The 25,296-nt window shown below is 46.1% G+C and overlaps 1 protein-coding gene across 1 annotated transcript in view; it reads left to right on the forward strand.

Annotated features, from left to right (window-relative positions):
• The window catches only part of LOC144826068 (astacin-like metalloendopeptidase), a 489,262-nt gene that overhangs the window by 444,908 nt on the left and 19,058 nt on the right, over positions 1-25,296 (forward strand). Inside the window, exon 12 of the mRNA XM_078684379.1 lies at positions 833-1,052. Coding sequence (XP_078540505.1) covers positions 833-1,052 — 220 coding nt within the window. The remainder of the gene's footprint in view (positions 1-832; positions 1,053-25,296) is intronic.

A 25,296-nucleotide genomic window follows, 5' to 3' on the forward strand; every position in this document is an offset into this window, starting at 1 on the left:
GAGCAATATGGTTCTATGTTGCCATCTCCGGGTTCTGGTGACATATACACACCACTAGGCCTTCTGCTTCATGGTTTATGATGCCACCAGAACCCCTCAAAATTGTATCATATAAACATTAAAGTATTTTAATCCATATATTTAAAGTATTGGAGACCTAACCACAGAGACAGCGCATGGCTTTAAATAGAACACCTACAACAGGGGTAACTAGAGAAAGAGTAAATTGGAACACCAGTAAAATACAAATTAACATACATGAGAGGAATCAACAGGAGGCTGTATATTAGATAGAGGATAACTTAGAAAGGTTGATAAAGAAGAGGAGAGTAGGATTCAGTCTATTAGTTTGAGTGATATGGTTTAAACGTCTGGGGCTAAACAGGAGATTTGATTCTTATCAACCTTCTTCTTAGGGGCAAGGTAGTTTGGCTTAAGCAAAGGTGGCAGTGTGGAAGCCTGTGTTATATAGGCTTTTTAAGCTGATGTGCCCATCTAATAGTAACAAAGGAAGCTGGAGAGATATGGGTCAGCACCAAAGTAAAGTACCATGAAGAGTGGCCTTCAGAGGCATAGATGTGGTTTTGGTCACATTTGCTAGTAAGTACAGCATTAGAGCATTACCTTTGTTGAGGTGGAAAAGGACTTTGACTTCTGAATAAACGTGTGTGCACAGGCAGCATTTACTCAGGCAATCCTAAATTCTATATTCTATGCCATCTACTCAAGACACTCTCTCTAGAAGCTCAAAGACTTTTCTATGGAATATGCACGCATCCATGGAATGCCATCATCTAAACCAACGTTTCGCTGTTGCTTTTTCCAAATCCAGATCTCTTTGACCATTGTTGATTTCTCAGTGGAGGCTGCTACGAACTGTGTTTATGACTACCTGCTCATCATGGACGATGCTAGGCCTAACCCCCTCATCGGCAAGTACTGTGGGAGCAAACAATCCACCATCATTAACTCCGTGGGAAACACCATGAGATTCCAGTTCATCACAGACAGATCTGTGCAAAGCAAAGGCTTCCAGCTGAAATACTTCACTGGTAAGTTTACTTACAAGCTTAAAGCTGGCAACGCTTGATTATATTTGATTAGATGAAATGATACCGATAGTAATGTGACTGGGAGGTTGCCTGAATTATGACAGAGTAGACAAACGTCATTATAAGGCTGGGCATTTGAAATTATGCAGATTAACAAAATTATGAGGAAAGGAAGCAGCTCATTATGCATCATATTCTGTGGCATTGGTTTCTTGCTGATGGAAGCTAGACCAATTCAACATTTGCTGTCCATAATGTTACTGGTCAACAATTAACAAAGGCCCTCATTTAAAGGGCAGTCAATGACCTACCTGCCCACCGGTGAGGAGCTCCTTCAAAATTTATAGTTCTAAACATTCAGAACAAATGCCTTTAGTTGCTATGAGAGCTGAAGAGTTTGCATAGCAGGCACCATGTTTGTGGTGCCTGTTAGAAATGTATTTTTGCTTTTCCAGCAAAAACTCCCAAAGCAGTAGCTTGTTCTTGAGAAACAAAAAGACACGGGCCCTAATTTTTTCCATGTGTGGGGACAGTGGGATATTTCCATGGTTTTGCGGTCCCGAGGAAGGGTCTCTAGTGATGTTCACCCCCCCACCCCTAAATAGGAAAGGTGATTGTTTAAGTCTAGCCCCAAATAACAGATGGGCCGGAGGGTTAAGTGTTTCCACTTGCAGAGCAGGCACAGTTATACTAGTGAAAATTCTAAGTTTACCCCACCTCTAAATGGGTCTGAGAAAAACTGTTTATATTCTGCACATTCTGGCTTGATTTTAAATAGATTTTCGGTTTTTAGTTTAAGCTGATTAAAACTACTAAAACCCACCAGAAAGTAGATCTCTTTTTAAGTGGAAACATAAAAGCACCTTGTTGGAAATTACCAGATTTTTTTGCCATCTTTTGCGGAACCCATAGATTAATGTTCAAAAATATAAGCTCAGATTTATTTAATTATAGTTAATATGATTAAATAATATAAAGACATACAATTAATTTATATTTATTTATATTTCCAACCAGTTTATACAATTTATTTTGAAAGATGCATCTACCTGTGGATTCCTCATCTTTTGAATTACTCCATGCACAGTATTCCACACTTATCTACAGCTGTCCCACGTCGATGTAACAATATATTAGCTCCCTACGAGACTCCAAGAGACGTCATCGAAGCCATACGAGGACATTGTCTGTGTGCTAACGTCAGTTCCTTTTTTTCCGTGCCATCGGCGTATAACAGTTTTTTCAAGGCTCTCCATTCCTGGGAGATTTCTTCGGTATCTCTTGTGGCAACTTTGTAGGTGTTAAAGATGTCTCCTCCACTGAAGTATTGTTTTAGGCCGTGTAGGGAATGCGGTGGTCAAATGTACATCTCAGACCCACATAAGAATTGCCTCTGGTGTTTGTCATCAGACCACAATGTCGAGGTTTGTTCGTAGTGTTGACAGATGAACCCTAAGGCCTCGAAGGAAAGGGAGGCTAAGTTGTTTATGGCCAGGGCTAAGAAGCAAAAGTAAAGTCAAGTCAAATATTCTTGTAGAGCTCACTTATCACCGGAAGGTCTCAATGCGCTTGCAACAGAACAAAACAGCGACTACAGACAGCAACTCCTGACCAGAAAAGTATTTACTTAGGAAAAAGCCAGGTTTTAAGGTTTTTACGAAAGCATTTATGATCCACTATGGATACAAGGCATGATGGCAATTTGTTCCATAGCATGGGAGCAAGGTAGGAAAAAGAGCGACAACCATTATGGGACGTACGTGCACGTGGCTGAACCAAATATGATTTGGTGCTGGACCTTAATGATCTCTTTGGTATATACCATTGGAGTTTTTTGCTAAATACTTAGGGCCGGTATCGTACATTGTCTTATGTGTAAGACGTAGGATTTTGAAATGGCTTCTTTGGCACACTGGGAGCCAGTGAAGATTTTTAAGGTTAGGGACAGCGGGAGATCTAGGGGGAAGGTTAAGAACCAATCTGGCCGCAGTATTCTGAAGGGTCTGAAGCTTGGAAAGCAGATCTTTATTAAGTGCTGTGAACAGGGCACTGCCGTAATCAAGATGGCTGATGACTAGACCCTGCACCAGCCGTTTCCTTGCTTCAATGGGTAGCCACTTAAAGATTTTACGGAGATTGCGCATAATCCCATAGCAGACACCTAAGACCTGGTTGACATGAGTTTTCATGGACAAAGAACAGTCGATTGTGATTCCTAGGTTGCGTACTGCTGACTTAGGAGAGGGACATGAGCCTAATTCCGAAGGCCACCAATCTTGTGACCAGAATTCCTCTGCTTTGCCAAATAGAATAATTTCAGTTTAGCTGCCATTCAGTTGTAGCTTATTTCTACTCATCCAGTTATTTATATCGATCATGTAACTTTTGAAGCACGAATGTGTGCCAACGTAATCAGAGCCACAGGTGACAAGCAGTTGGGTATCGTCGGCATATGACACAGTTCCAAAACCGTACGATCTGATGATACCAGCTAATGGAGTTAAATACAAATTAAGCCCTTTTGTGCTCATGACGGAGTGGTTCCGTCATGAGCGCTGGTTGGGCTGTGCTAATGACGGAACCGCTCCGTTACGGCCCCGCCGGCTTAATAGAACCTTCAGCACAGCGCGAAAATTCGTGCCGCGCTGAAGGGGTTAAACAGCATCGGGCTAAGGATAGAGCCTTGTGGGACCCCAACAGTGACTGGACGACTGCATGAGACTAATGAGTCAACATGAACAGTGGTAAAACGGTTTATTAGATAGCTCTCGAACCAGTCCAGAGCCTTCCCTCTGATACCCACCTACCACAGTCGATGTTTCAAAATACTGTGGGAGATGGTATCGAATGCTGCGGAAAAATCAAGGAGAACCAGAATTGCTGGTTCCCCTCTGTCCAATGTGTGTCTAATGTTGTCAACAAACTCAATAAATGCAGTCTACGTACCATGGGGAGCCCGGAAACCAGACTGTGAGGGGTCCAGAAGACCGTGGTTCTCTATATAAGCAATGATCCGTTTGTTGACTAATTGTTCCAATACCTTCACAAAATAGGGTAGCAGGGAGATAGGACGATAATGAGCTGGTAGGATGGGATCGGCTGATAGTTTTTTAAGAATTGGCTTAACTTGCGTGTGTTTCTACCTAACTGGTACATTGGCTTGCTTTAGTGACATGTTGAAAATTTCGGTTAAAGAATTAGCAAGTAACGGCGTAATCTTAGTGCAGGAGCAGGGAGAGAATGGGTCTGCTGGGGAACCCGATTTAATCTTACTTAAGCCTTCAAGTACTTCAGCAATGGTTATGGATTCAAATTCCATTAACCGTGGGGCATCATTGAAAGAGGGTATCATGGGTAAGTTCCTGCTTTGCGGAGTTTGACCAGGATCAATATGGGGGAAGGAGGCATAGATAGATTTGATTTTATTATCAAAGAATGCGGACACAAAGTCTACCCACTCTTGAGTGGGAACAAACAAAGACTGCTCAACTCGAGGGGATGTAAACTCCTTTAATATCTTACAAAGTTCCTTGCTCGGGTGAGCAGCATTGTTTATTCGCTGAGTTAAGTAAATCTTTTTGGCCAATTTAATATTTTTTATATAATTCAGATGTAACTGCCTATAGTTCTTGCGATCTTCCTCAGTTTTAGTTTTCCTCCATTGATGTTCAGCTGTTCTACTGATTTGCTTATCGATTTTAAAAGCAGTTGTGAACCATGGTGATGCTATGTTTTTCACATTAACGTTGGTTATGGGGCGGCTTAATCCCTAGCCCATTAAATAGATGCTTCTAAAGTAGCTATAGTCTGTTCCAACTTATCAGACTGGCATATCTGTTGTGGTTTAAAATGGGCTAAAAAAGCCTCTGGAGTTAATTTACACCAAGGCTATACCAGTACTCTTCTATTCCGCCCTAGGTTCCCTTGAGAGTATTTAAGCAAACTAAACTTTATAAGATAATGATCAGTCCATAATATAGGGAAAGGAGATTCATTGATCAATTTGGACGAGTTGGTAAATATTAAATCCAGCGTTTGACCGGCTAGATGCGTGGGGCCTATTACCCTTTGGGTCAGACCTAATGTGTCCATTTCTCCAACTAAGTGGCTTGTGTCGGGATCCAACAATAACTCCACATGATAGTAGAAATCACTAAGTAAAATAAAATTATCAGTCGCTACGACATGCAATACTATTGCTTCTAATAGATAGTTAACAAATTTCGATTTAGAACCAGGGGGTCTATAAACTAGAGTTCCTCTCCAAGTTTTAACGCTGGAAATTCTAATATTTAAGATCATTATCTCAGATGTAGAGTTGGAGAAGGACTCCAGCACCTTGATCTCGATAGGGGCCTTAGTTGCAATTGCAATGCCTCCCACTCTACCCACTTCCCTGTCTAGCCTGAGTAGATGGTACTCAGGGGGGGAAGGTTATCGCTATATCAGATGAGGCCTGGGTATGTAGCCATGTTTCAGTAATGAGGTTCAGGTTTTTTGGCATTTAAGAGGCTCCAAAGCTTGAGTGAATGCTTAGGTATGGACCTCGAATTTCGATATAACGCAGTGAGCGGTTTGACATTTGCTTTTGTATCAATGGCCAGTGTGTCAGTTGTGTCATGCCTAAAAGCATTTGTCTCCAACTTGTCCTCTCTAAGGGGAGTAACCTGGTGGTTGCCTAGGGGCTCAATCATATGAATGGCCTTCCCATTGTGTGATCAATTTAAAGGATTTAGAAATTGCAATTCCTCACTAGAATAGCACAACATGATACTGGACAGGCTTACCCGGAGACGCAAAGTAAAATATGCAGGGGTCCTGGCGGCTGGCAGCGGTCAGGCGCGGACGGACGCAGACTGGCTTGCCTTTGGCAGACAAAAGATGGTGCAGAGCTCAAATGAATATGCACAATAGCAATGAAGTATACAGAGGTAAAAGTTATTTAAAATACAAATGGCACTCAGAATGTTGCTTTTCAAACCCCAAGACGCATAACATGCCACCAAGCCCTCGCGCTAGCAGGTATCAGGCGTACAGCCGTAGTGCTGATTTTCGCTGTGTGTGTCCGAACTGTGGTGGGTTTTAAATAGATGAGGGGGCGGGGCCAATTACTATGATGCTGACCCACCCGGATGTGTAGCAATCGCAGTGTAGAGCGGCGAAAATGCCTTGAGTCCCTCGGTACAACCGGCACAAGCCGTGACGGACAAGGGACCAGCAGACAAAAGATGGGGCAGAGCTCAAACGAATATGCATAATAGCGAAGTATACAGAGTTAAAAGTTATTTAAAATACAAATGGCACTCGGAATGTTTCTTTTCAAACCCCAAGACGCATAACATGCCACCGAGCCCTCGCGCTAGCAGGTATCAGGTGTACAGCCGTAGTGCCGATTTCACCAGAGGACCTCGTTTGAAGTCGCCGTCTCTCCACACTTCAAGATCTTCGAGCAGAAAGCATGAGAATAAGCTGCGCCATGTGTCTCGGTGGCACTCTTCTAAAATCGATTCTCTGAAGTCGGCGTCCCCAGATTCAAGACCTCAGTGTAGAGATTAAATATCTCTGTCTCTGAGGATGTCTCCTGCTGCGTCTCCTGCTCCGAGGTCTAACACTCCTTCTCAAGCTCTGTGACTCCCCCTCTGGCTCCAGGGCCGAGGACATAGACTCCATAGCTGTAGCCTCATTTGGTGGTCCCTCGTACAGCGCCATAGCCCTCGAACCAGCATCCGGTATATCTGACGTTCCTGACTCCAGGCTTGCATCCATCCAACTTCCCTATTGCTATGTTTAGCATTTTTGGAAGACAAGCGACTCCATCTTGTGCGCATGTGGGCCCCATAGGTCTGCTTTCTTATTCACTTGGAGGCTTTCCACCTCCCTTCCAGCAGGCTCCTTTCTTGGCATTCATGCCTATGTCTCCTGTGGTCTGGCCTCTGCCTGTGCTGAGATTGTCAATGCCGATGCCACTGAAGGAAGGGTTTGATCCTGTGTTGAATGAACCATCTCCGGTGCTGCTTTATCCGCAACCGGCTCCACTGAGTCTGCCTCTGGATTTTCCTTTGGCGCCGGTACCGAAGTCACCAGTGCTGCCTGTGGCGCCGGCAAGAATCAGATCCCATAGGGAGGCTTAGAGGTGGTTGGAAGAAGAAAGGTATCAGGAAGAGCATGACGGTGCTAAGGAAGGAGAAATTGTGGATTTGGATCCTGATTTTGTAGGCTTAGAGGAGGCAAGTGGACTGGATACCTTCCCTGTGGGATTTTGTGTGTCAATAGGGTTTGCCACCTTCAGAAGGGACATCTTATCATGCAATGATAAGAAAAGCTGCAGAAATATTGGACTTGCCTCTTCCATCTGCCAACTAATGTCCTTACAGAGGTACTTCATTCCTCTGCTTCTTCTTCTGAGCCATTATTACCATTCCAGGAGGCATTAACAGAGCCTGTCTTGGAGATTCAGCAAAAGCCAATGACCTCTGTTGCGGTTTCTAGGTCAGTGGCCAGAAGATATTGTCATCTTACCCTATGCCTGAGAGTCTAGAGGTTAGGCTTTTTGGTCTTACAAGTAGTCTTCTGGCTCTTTCCCTACCACACCTGTGGATAGAGAGTCCATAAAGATGGAGTAGTAAGCCAAAAAGATATTTTCTTCAGGAAGTATTGACCTTAAGTCTACTAAAGCAACGTTTTTATTAGCGCGCTATGTACATGCCTTGATTGACTCAGCGAAGCAGGTCAAGGGGTCATTTTTCTGAACTGTTGTTGGATACTCAGGCAGCTGCCCGCCAGGTTATAGAATCTGGGCTGGACAATGCAGACTCAGTGGCTGGAGCCATGGGTTCTTCTGTGGCTACTAGACGTAATGCCTGCTTGAGGGGGATCAGGCTTTTCAACGGATGCCCAGGATACTCTTTTGACTTACTATCCAATGGGTCGCGTTTGTTCGGGCCAAGGCTGACTCTGCGCTTCAGCAATTTAGGGACTGCAGGGTGACAGAGATCCTTGGGGCCTCAGACCCAGCCTAGAGATGATTGACAACTTGGTGGATCTTGAGGATTCTTGGGGATCCTGTCCTTGGTAGCAGAAACAGCAGCAGCACTAGCAGCAGCAGCAAGTTGTAAATCCCCACTATAAGAGCTTCAGGGTAAAGGGAAGAGGCATTCTGTGAGTTTCTACCCATCAGCAAGTCTCCTCTTTCTCTCCAGCCATTGTTGGAGAAAAGCAGCACTAGCTCTGCCATCTTAGAGCATGCTTACCCTGTGGGAGGACGGGTGACTTATTTTCTGCTTCACGGAAGGGCTGTCAATACAGACCTCTGGGGAATATCGTGGAGAATGGGTATGCCCTACCCTTCCAGGAGTATCCCACTCCTTATCCTCCAAAACAAGGCCTTTGTTTAAAGGAGCATCTTCTGCTTCTCCAGTAAGGAGCTGCAATCGCTGCCTCAAAAGGGTGCAATAGAGTTGGTTTCAGAGCAAGAAAAGGGTCATGGTTGCTATTCTCGGTACTTCCTGATTCTCAAAAGGACAATTGTTTACAACCAATCCTTAACCGTAGGATATTCAATTCCTACCTCAAACAGGAAAAAATCTAAATGTTGACCCTTGCACAGATTTGCCCTGCGCCAGAGAAAGAAGACTGAATGGTGTTGATCGATTTACAGGATACATATTTTCTTATTCCCATTCTAGAGTTGCATCACAAGTATCTCCATTTTACAGTAGGGACTCAGCATTGTCAGTTTGCGGTCCTTCAGTTTGGTCTTACTTCTGAGTCTTCATAAAGGTGATGGGAGTGGTAGCAGCGTATCTCAGAAAGTCAGAGAGTCCAGTAGTCCCGAATCAGGACAGCTGGCTTCTCAAAGCAATGTCACCGGAGATGGAATTACACGATTTGCAGTTGACAATGCATCTGTTGTTGTTTGGGATTTTCAATAAATGGGCCCAAATCTCACAAGGAGCATTCCCAGCACAACCTGTTCATAGGAGCAGTACTGGACACTACAGTGAATCACACCTTCCCATCTCCACAGAGTATTCAGGACATTTAGGCTTAGGTTCCATTGTTTCAGAACAGAGCATTTGTTCCAGTCCTAAAGGTCTTGCGCCTGCTCAATCTGTTTGCTTTCTGCATTCTGTTGATCAACCATGCCCACTGGCATTTGAAGGCTCATCAGTGGGTATCATAAAGGTGGTGGGAGAAATCCCAATAACCAGAGGGTTTGGAGAGGTAATTGTAACGGGAGTATATCCTCCCTAAGAAGTAACAAAACACAAAAAATACTCCAATGGACCATGCTGTGGTCAGTGGTGCTAGTGAACTAGCTGTACCAAAGTAGGGGAAAAACGAAATAGAAGGGGAAGGAAAACTCTCTAGTGAAAGGTTGTACCTAACCCAACCATGAATGTGGGGAAAAAACTATTTTGGGTTTTAATTACCCTCACACACCCTAGTGATGTCATGCTTCATCATCGGGTCACCCTGACCCCTAAAAGTCAGGGTGGGGTCGACCACAGCGGTGGGAGCTCTTTTGATAGACAAGAGGCAAGGGGGTTTACCGATAAAATACCTCAGGCAGATCCCCGGTTTCCCTTTATTCTTGGGTCCGTCTGGGTCATTAAAAAAAATCTAAAAATGGGTCTTTGTTGGAGTATTATGGTCCTAACACCCTAGTGCCGACATGTTTCAGTCCGTAATGGCCATAAAGGTCCTGGACTTTCTTCAGGGCAAACTTGACCTCCTATGTGAGGGAATTAAAGGATGGGAGGTCCCTATCCTATTAGTGAAGTGAGAGCAGAGTAGCTGCTTCTTGTGATATGTAAAAAGACTGTGTGTGTCATCTGCCAGACTCCATCCCATTTAGGGAAGTCGACCTTTTCACACAGGACCGGATACACAAAGTGGGAGGTCTTCAATTAAAGCATTCACCCAGAATTCTGACCTATTTCGGTTTGGAATTGCAGGAGATACAACCGGCTCTCAAAGCCTTCCTCCCTTCCCTTCCCTTCCCAGTCAGTCAGTTCAGGTCTTAACAGACAACACTACTGTGATGTGGTATAAACAAATATGGCAGAGTAAGGTTGCAACATCTCTACAGAGAACCTCTGGGACTTTGGTCCTGGGGTCAGGACCATCAGATTTGAGTCATTGCAAATCACTTGGCCTGAGTTCTGAATATACGTGTGAGCAGTATTCAGCCGATCACGAGTATGGTATATCAAATTTTTGGGAAGTGGGGGTTTCCTCAGTTGGACCTGTTTGCCACTCACGAGAACGTGCACTGCCCGTCGTTCTGCAGTCTCCAGTATCCGATGCAGGAAGAGTTTGGAGATGCGTTTCAGTTAGATTTGGGCTCTCAACTTTTTTTACGTGTTTTCCCTCAAGTTCTGAGGAAGATTCGCCAAGACCAGGCCCAAGTCATATTAGTAGTCTTGGATTGGCCGAGAAGGGTGTAGTACACATATCTTCTTTATCTCTCTTTGTGTGTCTGCCTCTCAGGGAAGACCTCCTCTCGCAATCACAGGGGCAGGTTCTACACTTCCACTTCCAGAGCCAGTACCTTCATGCCTGGAGATTGAACGGGGCAACAAGAGTTCTTTTTAGCCCCACCTGATGTGGTGGACGTTATTTTATCAGCTATTGGGAACGGACTTTGGACCCAATTTCCCCTCAGCCTTCGCTATGACGCCTCAAACATCCATACCCTGTGTGCCAGGTACCACAGGGTGCCCGGTTGTCTCAAAAAATATCCTTTTTGCAATGCAGCTTGTGCTGCGGCACTTTTCCAACCGCAACACAAGCCACAATGGAAAAGTATATTTTTCCATATGCCTCATGGGTGGTCACATCCTAATTTTTGGGATGGAACCACCAACTACTAATGGGGTGTTTACTATTCTGAAACGTGGTAGGTTGGACGCGCGTCAGATCGGCATCATGATAAAGAGCTATAGTTTTAGTTGCAATTACGTCGGCCAGAAGGGTGAGTGAGTTGCAGGCTCTTAGCTCCAAGCTTCCCTTTACATCATTCCATGCAGATTATATGGTTTTTAGGACCAGAGCTGCTTTCCTGCCTAAGGTGGTCACTCCGTTCAACTTGTGCCCATTACCTTGCCTCCTTTCTACCCTCCCCCACATCCATCTAAGGAGGAGAAGAGACTTCATTGTTATAGGGCAGGGAGTTTCTACATGGACAGAACCTAGGAGTTAAGGCTCGATGACCAGCTGTTCGTCAGATATGTGGGCAAGATGGATGGCAAGGCTGTCCACAAGAGAACATTATCCAGGTGGATAATCCTGTGTATCAAGATTTGCTATGCCATGGCTAAGAGGGAGCCACCTGAAAATATTTGGATCATTCTACCAGAGCTAAATCTTCATCTTCTATTTTGGCTAGAGGTGTCCCTGTGTTTGACATCTGCAAAGCAGCAACTTGGACCTCCCTCCACACTTTTGCAAATCACTATTGCTTGGAGTGAAAAGTGAGGAGGGCAGACATTTTGCAAGTTCTGTGTTTCAGGATTTTTTGGAATAAGCAGGAGACACCCACCTCCGAGTGAAGGACTGCTTAGAGAATCTATTCAAAAGGTGAGAAGTCCACAGGCAGGTGTATCCATCAGAAGGACACGTTACTTACCTTTGGTAACGCTTTTTATGGTGGCTACAGTATCTGCCTGTGGATTCTTCACTGACCGACCTGCCTTCCTCCTGCTGGTCTGCTTATACTGAAAATAAATTTGTATATACTTTCAAATTAATGTTTCCTATGAGATTTTCAAATCAAATCATAAGGACGCTTTGATTTAGAAATGTTATGCGTGTTATTTCCATATTATGTTTTGAACTGTATACTATGTTGGACTTTGCAATTTACCTACCCTAACTCTTGGTGGCAATCTGGTGGCATCCTGGTGGTGTGGATCCTGAAGCCTTGCTCACGGGGGAAATCCTGCTGTTTCGGCTCTGGTGGTGTCTGGCTCCCTAGGTCCTCCTCAGACGCGGACCGCGCGCTGCCCGGACCACAAGACCCAGAGGGCAGCGCGGTCTCGCGAGAGGTGAGGAGCTGCCACACGTGACCCCGGACGTTTAAAAAATGACGGGGGCTTCCGCGGCGCGGGCGAAGCCCGGGCCTGTCCGCGCCCGTCAGCGGCTGGCAGAGGCTGGGCTGGGCCACCCCCCTAAATTCGACATCAAGACCTGAAGTAAGCCGTTCAATAACTTTGGCCTCGGTTTTAAGGAGAACACTGTTGACATTTAGCACGAACAGAAAGACAATTGTGGAATAACTGCCCTGGCCCTACCTGGGTTACATAGCGTCTCATTGTGGATAATTGACCAGTGTATGACTAAGAAAAGTGATAACTCAGGATATGAGTAAGTCAACACGCAGAGGGAGAAATGGGGGGAGAGTTGCAGGGACTCTGGATGCATTTCTCTCCAGGGTTGAGTCCGTGTTAATACACGAGATCCAGCTCACAGAGCGGAGGTTATCATTAGAACCTCTTAATTCACTCCTACCTCAGGCCCCACCGCTAGAGCCTAATATAGTCATAGCTAATAGACAAATAGCACCACAGAGTCTTGTACCCAACCAGCAACAGGCCACCCCTGAACTGCCAATATCGGTTAACTCCCTATGTTCAATACCATCTCCCTCTCCCCCTTTTACCTGCATCAGGCAATCAAAGATCATGCAAGTGCCTAAAGGAAAAGACCAGTCAAAAAAGAGACAAGCACGTAGCGCTCCCAAAACAAGCCAACAGATCACCCCAAACAGGCTAAAAATGGGAACGTCACGCATGAGCAGGGAGGGCCGGAAGTTATATTTCCAGCTTCAGATACCCATAAGGAGGGTGGGGACAGCACTAGTTTGACAGCGGGAATGCCAGCCCACAACTGTCCCCAGGGGACAACGGATATCTTAAAACAGTTGGAAGAGAGACTATCAGCAATAATTAATCCTGTGATGGTGAAGCTAGATGCAATTGCAGCTAGGCTAAGTACAATAGAGAAACATCTAATTATTGATCCAACTAACTCTAGGGCCTCCAAGGGGGATTTGGGTGCTGTGGTATCGACAGAGCAGACGTGGGGTACCATTGAGTATTCGTTACCGAACAGGCCACCGCCAACGTTAAATCTCAACCCTACACCACAAGACCCTAGGAACATCAGTAGTAGGACTCTGGGTGAAATGCCCACCAATGCCCCAAATTCTACAGTACTAGATCTACCTCCCCAATCTACACCCCTGGTGGTAATTCTGGGTAATGTACCGCCCCTTCCTCATGGCACTACCGAAGTTTATTCACAACTCAAGAACAAGGTGATTCACTGGCTTTGTAATAATGCATCAGTAAGCCCTGCAATAGATTGTAACATCATAATGGCTCATCGGGTGGGATGGGTGGGAAACTCACGAAAACATGTAGGGGGGGACTGTATCGTTGTAAATTTTAATGACCACACGCTTGTCGAGAGGCTATTTAGAGGAAATAGACCTGGGATGCCTAATACTAACACTGGAGTCCAGATCCTCCCCCTGGGTTTCTTCTATCACCCAGTGTTCCCACCTAGAAACAACCGATTCTCACATACCAACCGGCAGCCATATGGGCCGCCTACAGTTACCAGAACCACACATTACATCCCCCAGTCAGCTAATCACTTTCCCCAGGGAAATTTCAACACCATACCTAGCCTATGTAATAGATTCGCAGCCCTCTCCTCTTTAGAGGACTGCGACTGACTAAACAGTCCTGAAACACCCGAAGAGTCAATGCCGCCTACCGATTTTCAGCATATGAGAGAAGGCAGTTTAGGCGAACCTAGGGGCGGAGATTATATTGTTGCCCAAGTCGAGAGCCCGAAAATTGCTCCTGTTGCAGTCTCAGATAATAAGGCTGTTTATAATGTAATTTCCTGGAATATTGCTGGTCTGGCAGGGAAATTTAAAGATCCAAAGTGGTTAGAGTAGGATTAGTTACTTACCTGTAATCCTAGTTCTCTTCCAGGGGTATCCTCATCAAAGTCATAAGCATTAGAATATTCCCGCCCATGCGCGGGACCCCGGAAACAATATATTATATGTGCCCCACATATATATAGACATATATATATAAAAATATATATATATATAAAAATAAGCAATTGCAGCCAAATAAAACAACAGAGCTGTAATATGCTGTGAAGAATTTCCACCATACAGTGTATTTTGCATTAGAAACATGAGAAACAACACCAATGCTTGTTTAGAAACTGTTTTAATGCTTAAAAAACAGTAGAAATTCTCATAACACACTGTAAACATATACAGCTCCCAGGCTGCATTGCAAATCCCCAGTCTAAAAAGACTGAAAAGCTAACCTGTAGCTGAATGCACTAAAACTGACGCTGTGCCTTTAAGGCACCTCTGCCCCTAGCTTCCCATCATGCCTCAGGGGTTACAGTTAGGTCAGTTGTTCTTTTCAGAGACTGAAAACCAAACCATGGTAATAACAGGTTAAAAACATCTCCTATGTAATAAACAAAGTCCTTTGCCCGGGGAGGCGGGAGGGTTGCTTATGACTTTGATGAGGATACCCCTGGAAGAGAACTAGGATTACAGGTAAGTAACTAATCCTTCTCTTCCAGGGGATCCTCATCAATAGTCATAAGCATTAGAATAGAGTAGCGAGCCTCACCTCATCCCTGCGGGCAAAGGAATCAACAGATAACATTCATATCCGTAGGCCCAAGAATAGGCCTTACTCTACCCAAAAAGGTTTCTCAAGGAGGCTTGCCCTACTTGAGAATCCGCTCTGGAATCAGACTCTAGGCAATAATGCCTTGTAAAGGTATGGACTGATTTCCATGTCGCAGCCTTGCATATTTCTGACATAGGAATGTCATGCAAAAAAGCTATTGTGGCTGCTTTCCCTCTAGTGGAATGAGCTTTGGGTGATTGCAACAAAGGTTTGCCCGCCAGCTGGTATGCTAGTTTAATACAAGAGACAATCCATCTGGAGATGGATCTTTTGGCTGCTGCAAACCCGGTCCTCATTGCACCATAATTGACAAAGAGTTGGTCTGTCTTTCTGGTGTCCTTCGTTCTTTCTAGGTAAAACTTTAGCACCCGTTTAAGATCTAACGAGTGCAACGACCTCTCAGCTGGGGTCGATGGGTTAGGAAAGAAAGAAGGAAGGGTAATCGTTTGATTTATATGAAAATCCGATACCACCTTTGGAAGGAAAGATGGGTGAGCCCTCATTACCACTCTGTTGTGGTGAAACACAGTGTAAGGTTCCTTGGTGCAGAGTGCTTGTATCTTGCTAACCCTGCGCGCAGAGGTTATTGCCACCAAGAAGGCCGCCTTCCAAGTGAGATGCTGCAAGGAGGCCTTGTGTATAGGCTCAAACGGTGTAGACATCAGTCTGGAGAGAACCAGGTTCAACTCCCAGGGAGGAGAAGGATTTCTCACAGGTGGATAGACCTTCTTTAATCCCTGAAGGAAATCCTTCACTACTGGGACCTGAAAAAACGATGTTTGTGTAGGTGATTTTCTGTACGCTACTATGGCGGATAAATGAACCCTAATAGAAGCGTATTTCAACCCTGATGTCGCTAAGTATAGGAGGTATGGCAGGACTACCTCTTCTTGTCCTTTGGTGGGATCAAAGCCATGGTCCTTACACCAAATGAAAAATCTTTTCCACTTGAACGCATAAGACGTCCTTGTGGAAGGTCTCTTTGCCTCTCTTAAAATATTCATACATTCCGGAGGCAGATTTAAGTGTCCATATTGCAAGACCTCAGGAGCCATGCAGTCAGGTTCAGCGACGGGAGATTGGGATGCAGGATCCTCCCGTCCATCTTGCTCAGCAGGTCTGGCCTGCATGGCAGACGTCTGTGTGGACACAGCGACAGATGTAACAGATCTGGATACCACCATTGTCGCGGCCAATCCGGAGCAATTAGGATCATGTCCATGCTCGATCTGATGAGCTTGGCCACCACCTTCGGAATCAGTGCCAGAGGGGGAAAAGCATAAGCGAACATTCCTGTCCACTCCAGCAGGAGAGCGTTCCCTTGCGTCCCTGGCCGGTGGAACCAGGACGCGAAGGCGTGGCATTTGGCGTTTTCGTCGTCCGCAAATAAGTCTATGTCTGGACGACCCCAGCAACGGAAGAGTTCTTCGACCACTTCGTCGTTTAGCACCCAGTCTGGCTGATCTTCGAAGTGCCTGCTGAGTGCGTCTGCTTTTGTGTTTAGCTCGCCTGGAAGGTGTACTGCCACCACCGACAGTCCCCGAGCCAGAAGCCAGTGCCAGATTGTCTGGGCCTCCAGAGACAGAGGGCGAGATCGAGTTCCTCCCTGCTTGTTCAGATAGAACATAGTTGTAGTGTTGTCCGTCTGAACCAGGACTTTGTCCGTTGTTATTGCTGGAAAGAACGCTTTGAGCGCCAGATGAACTGCTCGAAGCTCCAGCATGTTGATGTGGTATGTCTGAAGGTTGGTCGACCAGCGACCCTGAATCTGAAGATGATCCATGTGAGCACCCCAGCCTTCTAGAGATGCGTCCGTTACCACAGACAGCGAAGGAAGAGGTTGCTGAAAAGGGACTCCCTGCAGGACATTCCGAGGGTGAGTCCACCACTGTATTGAGGTCAGTGCTGCTTGAGACAGGATGATTCGATCCTCCCAATCTCCAGTCGCTTGGTCCCACTGATCCTCCACAGACTCTTGTAGAGGCCGCATCCTCAACCTGGCGTTCGGTATTAGGAAGATGCAGGACGCCATGGAGCCCAACAGAGACGCTACGTCTCGCACCTTTGGACGAGGAACCTGAAGTAACTTTTTGCATTTTTGTCCCATGGAAGATAGTCTCTCTTGCGAAGGAAACGCTCTTCCTAACTTTGTGTCTAGAACTGCTCCCAGATAGTGGATAGTTTGCGTGGGCTGCAGGATCGATTTTTCTGAGTTCACATGGAGGCCGAGCCTGTGTAGCTGTTGGAGACACAGGTGACAGTCTTTGGTGGCTTGACGAGGTGACGAACTCTTCAGGAGCCAGTCGTCTAGATATGGGTACACAAAGAGACCTTTTTTGTGTAGACACGCCGCTACCACTGCCATGCACTTGGTGAAGACCCTTGGTGCGGATTTTAGTCCGAAAGGAAGCACTTTGAACTGATAATGCTTGGATCCTACCAGGAACCTCAAGTACTTTCGATGACCTGGTGTAATAGGAATGTGGAAGTACGCGTCTTGTAAATCCACCGAACACATCCAATCTCCGATTTGTAGATGAGGACATATTTGGTGGAGTGCCAACATGCGAAACTTCTCTTTGACCACCACTTTGTTGAGGAGTCGAAGATCCAAAATCGGTCTGAATTTTCCTTCTTGGTCTTTTTTGGGGACAAGGAAATATCTTGAGTACACTCCTTTCCCCCTTTGGGATAGGGGTACCTCTTCGATTGCGTTTTTCTGTAAGAGGACGCTCACTTCCCTTTTGAGGAGCTCTAGTTGGTACGAGCGAGACTTTTTTGGAGGAGTCGGTTGTGGTTTCTTCCTGAAACGTAGCGCATATCCATTGCGCAGTATATTCAGCACCCACCGATCTTTCGTGATGCTGACCCACTCTGCCAGATGTTGTGCAGCACTTCCTCCCACTGGGGTGGGTAACGGTGTCAGAGGAAGCCACTGCTCAGGCCTTGCCTCCTCTAGGTGTGGTAGAGGACTGATGATGTCCGCCTCTACCTCTGCTCGACCTTCCACCTCTGTATTGTGGCTTTCCTTGTGGCTTGTTTTGAGACCATTGAGGGGTTTGAACCCTCTGTTGGCCTCCCCGGTTTTTGTTGGTCTTGAAGCGTCGTTTGAACGGTGCTTTCTGTTTTTCCAGACCTACTGCCTTTACTGTGTCTAACTCAGTCTTCATACGGGCCATTTCCTGATCGGCATGCTCCCCGAAGAGCGAAGATCCGGAAAAAAGCAGATTGAGGATGCGCTGCTGTGCATCTGGTTTGAGCCCAGTTAAACGCAGCCAAGAGGATCTCCTCGCACATATCCCATGTGAATAGTTATGTCCAGCTAGAAGGGCGTTATCTGCTGATGAACTAATCATTTGGTTTGCCACCAAACAGCCCTCCGTCACTGTCTCCTCAAAGTCCTTCTGGTCCTCCTTGGGCAATTTCCCTTTGAATCGTTCCATGGAGTCCCATAGGGCCCTATCGTACCTTCCCAGAAGGGCTGATGCACTAGAGACTTTCAGGGATGAAGCTGCTGTGCTGCATACCTTGCGTCCCCAAGAATCTTGCGTCTTGCTGTCTTTGTCAGGAGGAACTGACGAAGAAGGAGCGACTGTGTGATTCTTCTTAGCTGAGGCTACAATAACTGAGTCCGCCGCAGGCTCACCTTTAACAAAGATAGGATCTGAGTCGGCCGGCCTATATTTTTTCTGGATACGTGCCGGTACTGCCCTGATCGTTGCTGGCGTGAGGAAAACCTCTTTGATTGGGTCCATTATTCCTGGAACTAATGGGAGCAACGGCCGTGTATATGATTTGTGATGAAGGGTCTCAAAAATCACAGTAGTGGACACCTCTGGAGTGGTCATCTCTATATTCAGTTTGTGAGCACCCCTTTGCAAGACGTCCAGATATGTGTTGACGTCGTCAAGAGGGGAAGCTCTTGAGCGAGGGCTGTCTGCCAGCGTTGGAGAGTAATCCCTTTTAGAAGATCCAGGTGAAGATGGAGGGGAGGATGATGGAGTCCTTCTTCTCCTGTGGTGAAAATGCTCCTTCCTCACCGGTGATCTCCTAGGTCGTTCCTCCCTTCGAGGAGAACGTGATACCTTCTGATGTACTGCAGATCTCGATCTCTCAGTCCGTATCTCCTTTCTCGGTGTTCGAGATCTGGGTTGCTCCCTCCTTGGCGATCGGGAGACCCTAGGGGTATGCGACCTGTCCGCTCCTCTCTCTCGTGAGCGTGATCGGTGAATGGCAGGACTCTGTCCATCTGCCTCTTCTGCTCGCTGAAGAGGGGACCTGTGGACTGGACTCAAGTACCTTTGAAGTCTCTCTGGTGCCTTAGAATCCTTCCAATTACTCAAAGGAGCATACCATCTTGGCGAGAGTCTTATATGTGAAGTGTACCCCCGCTGGGGACTCTTTTGTACCGGACTCCTGCTCCTAGAAGATGACCCCGTTGAACCCGAGGCACTTGAGGAGGAATGTAGTGAAGCAGATTGTGTCACTAGGACTGTCGAAGGCACCGAAGGAGATCTCCGTCTCACCGGTGTTGGAGGACGTCTCAAAAGCCTTTCCCTCGACGTCGAACGCCTCTGCGGCGTCGACAGGGTGACAACCTTCGGCGTTGAATGCTTCGACGTTGACCTGTGGTCCCTCGACGTCGATCGGCGATGATGTGCCGACGGCGGAGTCTTCTCCCTCGACGTCGAACGGCGTTGCCCTGCCGTCGACGAAGGTCTCGACGTCGAACGGCGTTGCCCTGCCGTCGACGGAGCTCTCGACGTCGACCGACGTTGATCTGTCGGCGACGGAGATGGCAATCTCGACCTGGCATGTGGCGACGGCAGAGGATCGGACATCCTCGACGTCGAGCGCCGACGTGCCTTCGATGATCCCTTCCTCGACGACGATCGTCCGAGGGGGCTCTTGCTCCTCGACGCCGAGCGCCTCCGTGGAGACGTCGGCGGAGGTGTCACACTCTTCGAAGCCTGTCGACGTCGAGACGACGGCGAGTGTGACCTGTCTCTCGACGCCGACCGTCGCCTGGTTGACGGCGGCGGAGTTGACTTATGTCCTGACGTCGATCTTCTCGTCGACGGCGATCTCGTGGCTTCTCTCGACGCCAATCGTCGCCTAGTTGACGACGGCGGAGCCTTCTTCGACGACGGCGAACTTCTTTTCGACGACGATTTCCTCATCGACGCCGATCTCGACGTCGACGGAGCTTTTTCTCTTGAAATGTCCATCAGATGTCGTTTTTTCAGCGCCGAGCCCGGTGCTGAGGTTGATGGACGCTCTGACTTGCCTTTGGAGGGAGTTCTGGGTCTCTTTGAACTCTTCCTCTCCGTAGATCTTCCTCTCATGGATCTCTGGGCCAGACCATAGAGCCTGTTCCTCTCTCTGTCTTTAAGAGTTCTGTCAGACAGATTTTTACAATGGGAACAGTCTTTAGGATCATGATCCTCTGGCAAGCATAAAATACAGACCTCATGAGAGTCCGTTTTTGCCTTCTTGTGGCCACAAGAAGGGCAATCATCAAATAATGAGGGCATCCTGACAGGAAAACCTCACAAAAAATTGACTGCTAAGCAGTTATTTACTTGACTCTGATTTGAAAAGTCAAAGTAAATCAAAAAATTGTTCTTTTGAAGATTTTCTGACTGAAAAAGGCAGAAAAATGTGGAGCTGAGTATCCAGGGTCCTTCCTGAAGGAGCCGGAAAGAACAACTGACCTAACTGTAACCCCTGAGGCATGATGGGAAGCTAGGGGCAGAGGTGCCTTAAAGGCACAGCGTCAGTTTTAGTGCATTCAGCTACAGGTTAGCTTTTCAGTCTTTTTAGACTGGGGATTTGCAATGCAGCCTGGGAGCTGTATCTGTTTACAGTGTGTTATGAGAATTTCTACTGTTTTTTAAGCATTAAAACAGTTTCTAAACAAGCATTGGTGTTGTTTCTCATGTTTCTAATGCAAAATACACTGTATGGTGGAAATTCTTCACAGCATATTACAGCTCTGTTGTTTTATTTGGCTGCAATTGCTTATTTTTTTATATATATATATTTTTATATATATATGTCTATATATATGTGGGGCACATATAATATATTGTTTCCGGGGTCCCGCGCATGGGCGGGAATATTCTAATGCTTATGACTATTGATGAGGATCCCCTGGAAGAGAACATCAGGTTATTTGATCTGTTTACAAGAGACCTGGTTGGTGGACTGTGACCTTTTTTTAGAGGGTTATAAGGCTTTTTTTGTCTCGGCCGTACTTTCATCTAGTGACAGAGCTAAAAGTGGTTTGGCCATATACACCTCTTTGGCCCTGAAATGTGTAATCACCCCTATAACTAGCACCAACAGTAATATTCAAGCAGTCATCCTGAAGCGAGGGAACGTGAAGGTGTTTCTGATTAATTTCTATAACGCAGTGAATACATCAGTGAATACATCAGGGACATGTCAGATTGATCAACTGGGCGGCTTTATCAAACAACACTGCAGAAAAGCTTCACATTGTATGATGCTAACAGGGGACTTTAATAACCACCCATGTGGCGGTCCAACAAAAACTGCTATGGGCGAATTGGGTTGTGCCAGAATGGGGGTATACATTTTGAACATACCAGCCGGGGCGATGCCCTTAACCACTTAATGAATGAACATGATCTGGTAAGCACTATGTCTGTGGTGGATGTTGGTATCAAACAGGTCGTCCCCACATTCAAGGGCCAATCAGGGGGGTCCTTCATAGATCATGTTCTAATCACGGAGGTTATACGATCCCGCTTACTGGGTTTTGAAATTTTAAACAGCATCTACAGCGATCATAAGCTTGTCTGTATCCATCTAGCTGGGAACTTATTGCTTTTTTGAGAAAAGTCCTTACCTGTTGGGGCGCTGAAACCTACAGATGGAAGGCGCCGTCTCAAGTGGTCAAAAGTCAACCCGGATGCACTTTACGATAGTATTAATAAAACATGTGCTCCGGAATTTGAATCTTGTGTATCTCCTGTTTCCGCCCCCATGGACATTCTTAGGGCCTTTGAGACAATCACAATCAAAGTCGGGACGATGTTGTCCACCCCGATTACAGCACCGAAGTCTAGGGACCCAAAATGGTTTGATTGTAACTGCTCAAGGGCTGCCAGGCAGCTAAAGTCAGCCCTGAAAGACACTCCAAGAGACCGTCTGCAGATTCGTTCACTACGCTCATCATATAAAAAAGTGCTAGTAAAGCGCAAGGGTGAACTAAATGAAATGATCTGAAAGGATCTTTTAGACCCCAGCACTTTGAACAACAGTGAGAAATTTTGGGGTATAGTCAACAGACCACTGTTTGACATAGGTGGGGCCACCGAACTAGGCACCAACATCCCTGAAAACGATTGGGTACTGCACTTTAGCTCCATATTTAAGACCAACACTCCCCAGCCAGACTTGTGCGAGGGCGGGCAGGGTGCAACACAGCCGCATTTTACCCCAAGCGAAATCGAGAGAGGAATTGTGGGGCCGACGAGAAACACCAGGCCCTGATGCCATGCCTCCGGACCTTTATAAATCGAACATGGCACTGTGGGCGCCAGTTCTTACAGCAGTACTTAATGCAGCAGCATCCCTGGGCTGCCCTGGGTCATGGAGAACATCCACGATCGTACCAGTTTTCAAGAAGGGAGATCGGAATAGCAATACCTGCTATAAACCGATCTCCCTGATTGATTCTGTGGTTAAGGTTGTGGGTGGCGTGGTCTTGAACAGACTGTCAAATTGGGCCGAGGAAAACAGGACTATATTGGACATTCAATACGGGTTTCACCCCGGCCACTCCACACTAGCACAATGCCTAAATCTATATACGGTCCTTGGAAAGTATACCATGACCCGACGGGAAACCATCTACATGGCGTTCATGGATCTCTCCTCCGCGTTTAATTTTGTAAACCGGGGGAAATTATGGGATCTCATGGGCGCCATGGGGGTGGAGCCTTCCCTGGTCAACTTAGTAAGGGACCTTCACAAGGACACCAAGGCAAATGTAAGATACTCGTTGGATCTTAGGGTATCCAGGGACTTCCCCGTTGAGAGAGGGGTAAGGCAGGGCTTTTTTCTGGCCCCTTCCTTTTTAACCTATATATCAACAAGTTGGACACGTTTCTGGTAAAGACCGATGCTGATTTCCCTTATGTTGGGCACAGGGGTCTGCCCGTCTTGTATATGCAGACGATGCTGTCCTTCTGGCGAGAACCCCCAGAGGCCTGCAATCCCTATTGAATGCCTTTCACGGCTTTATGGCTGACCGCGATCTCGCCATAAATAACACCACATCATATATTGTGCAGATAGGGGTTCGCCCAAAGAAACAGTACCCATTCGTGGTAAATACAGAGAAGGTACACCTAACTACATCTTTTTCTTACCTGGGTTTGACGACCAGTTAAAATGGGGCCCGCTGGTACAAAGGAAAAGAGGGCAGATAATACGGGCAAACTCAGCAATATTCAATTTTGCGACTAAAATGGGCAAACGTCCTGTAGCCGCACTATTGAAGATATACCAGGCAAAAAGAGTCGCACTGGGTAGCTACGGCAGTGAACTATGGGGGTACGCACCAGTTGAATGTATCGAGGTGGCTGAGAACACCTTCTTGAAACAGCTACTGGGGGTGCCCAAGGGAACTGCCAATCTAATAGTACACGAGGAAACCGGAATACCCTTTGTTGGCGATACTATAGCACTACGGCCTCTATTGTTTTGGCTCAAGTAATGGCTAAATAAAGACCTGGCCCTTAGTCATCAGCTGTTATGAGAAGTGTTGTCTCAGGACCATATGCTTAATGTACCATGGCTCAAATATCTAAAAAGTTGCTTTAACGGGCTGGGACGTCCAGATCTTCTCAAACCCAGACCTGATTGTCACCGCTGACGTAGAGTTTGTCAAAAAAAATGTATACTAATGAAAAAACTAGCTAGAGATGAGGTGGAATTGGTAAAACCTAGTATACGCAAATTTGCAATGCTTAAAACCACATCCCTAATGGAGCCATACCCATCATGGCCCATTACAAATTATGAGCGGTTTCTACTAATAAGGTTTCGGCTGGATTACTATCACCTATTGTTAGCTGTTCCTAAGGTATCACATAGAGGCCAGATGTTACCTCCCTGCGGCTGCGACAATATGTCTCCCCAGGATTTGGTGCATTTTTTATTTATTTGTCCTCTCAATAATGCTCCCCAGAGGTTTTTTCTGAAACCTTTACTAAAAAAAGTAAATTTTAATGAGGTCCCCTCTGCCCTGTGTTACCTGCAAATGGTAAAACCCGAAAGCACTTTATATGTGGTTGGATTTCTTAAATCAGCCCTAAAATCCAGAAACGCAAGAGAGTCCTGCCAGTCTTTTTATCCTGCTATCAAATCCAAATTTTAATGACAAACCCTATGCGTTTGTAAATTAAATGAATTGTATAAAAATCGGGGTAATGATCATGTTACTTATTCTTTTAAAGTTTTATGTCCATGTTGCAATGTTGCTTTTATGGTTTTTAACACATGCAAAACCGAATAAAGTATTTTGAAATATGAAATATATGGTTGGAAATGTTGTTAGTTCACCAGTTTGCCTCGAAAGCAAGGAAAAAATGGTCGGAACTGATGTCAGCACACTGACGAGGTCCTCTCATGGCTCCAATGACATCACGCGGAGTCGCGTGCGGACCGATACACTCTGACATCTTTGTTGACATGGGAGAGCTACGGAGAAATGTTTATGTGCAATGCTGCGCATGGGAGTTATTCAGAAGGTGAGGAATCCACAGGCAGCTACTGTGTCCAGCAGAAAAAGTGTTACCGAAGGTAAATAACTAGACCGTTTAACATTATTTCAAGTGGGTTTTAAATTTTAAGTCTCGACCTCCATTATTTTTTATGGGAAGACACTAGAGTTACCAGTGTTTTGCCATGAGTAGTACTGGACTTACTACAAAAGTATAAGTTACAACAAAATTGCAGCCAGTGACTACAGAGACCTAGAAACCTACTTAAAAGTGTAAATTACCTTTCTGATTCAGACCCAAAGTTTTCTTGGCCTGAATTGCTCTCAGGTGAGGTGCTAAACTAAAACAATGATAAGCTCCATAGCAATCTCGTCAGCGAGAGTAAAGAAAATAGTAGCATTCCTAAAATGCTGCAAAGCTGCAAAATGTCCAGCATTTGGAATTTGGAATTTGGAAGCGGATTTATAGAGCGCGTAGCTACCCTAGGGCGTCCCAGCGCTGTTGAAAGACCTGTGTATCCAGAGGGGAAGGAAAACTAAGGGAAGAGCCATGTTTTGAGTTGTTTACGGAAGGCCAGTAAGTTGGGTTCTCTACGGAGGGGGATTGGCAGGGAGTTCCATAACTTTGGGGCGTTGTATGAGAACAGTCTTCCTCCAGAACGGGTCTTGTGGATTCTGGGGATACTGGCCAGGGAGAGGGCGTCTGACCTCAGATGCCTATTGGACTGATGGGGTTTGACGAAAGTGC

This window comes from Lissotriton helveticus, chromosome 3_2 (assembly GCF_964261635.1).
Source record: "Lissotriton helveticus chromosome 3_2, aLisHel1.1, whole genome shotgun sequence".
NCBI classification, from domain to species: domain Eukaryota; kingdom Metazoa; phylum Chordata; class Amphibia; order Caudata; family Salamandridae; genus Lissotriton; species Lissotriton helveticus.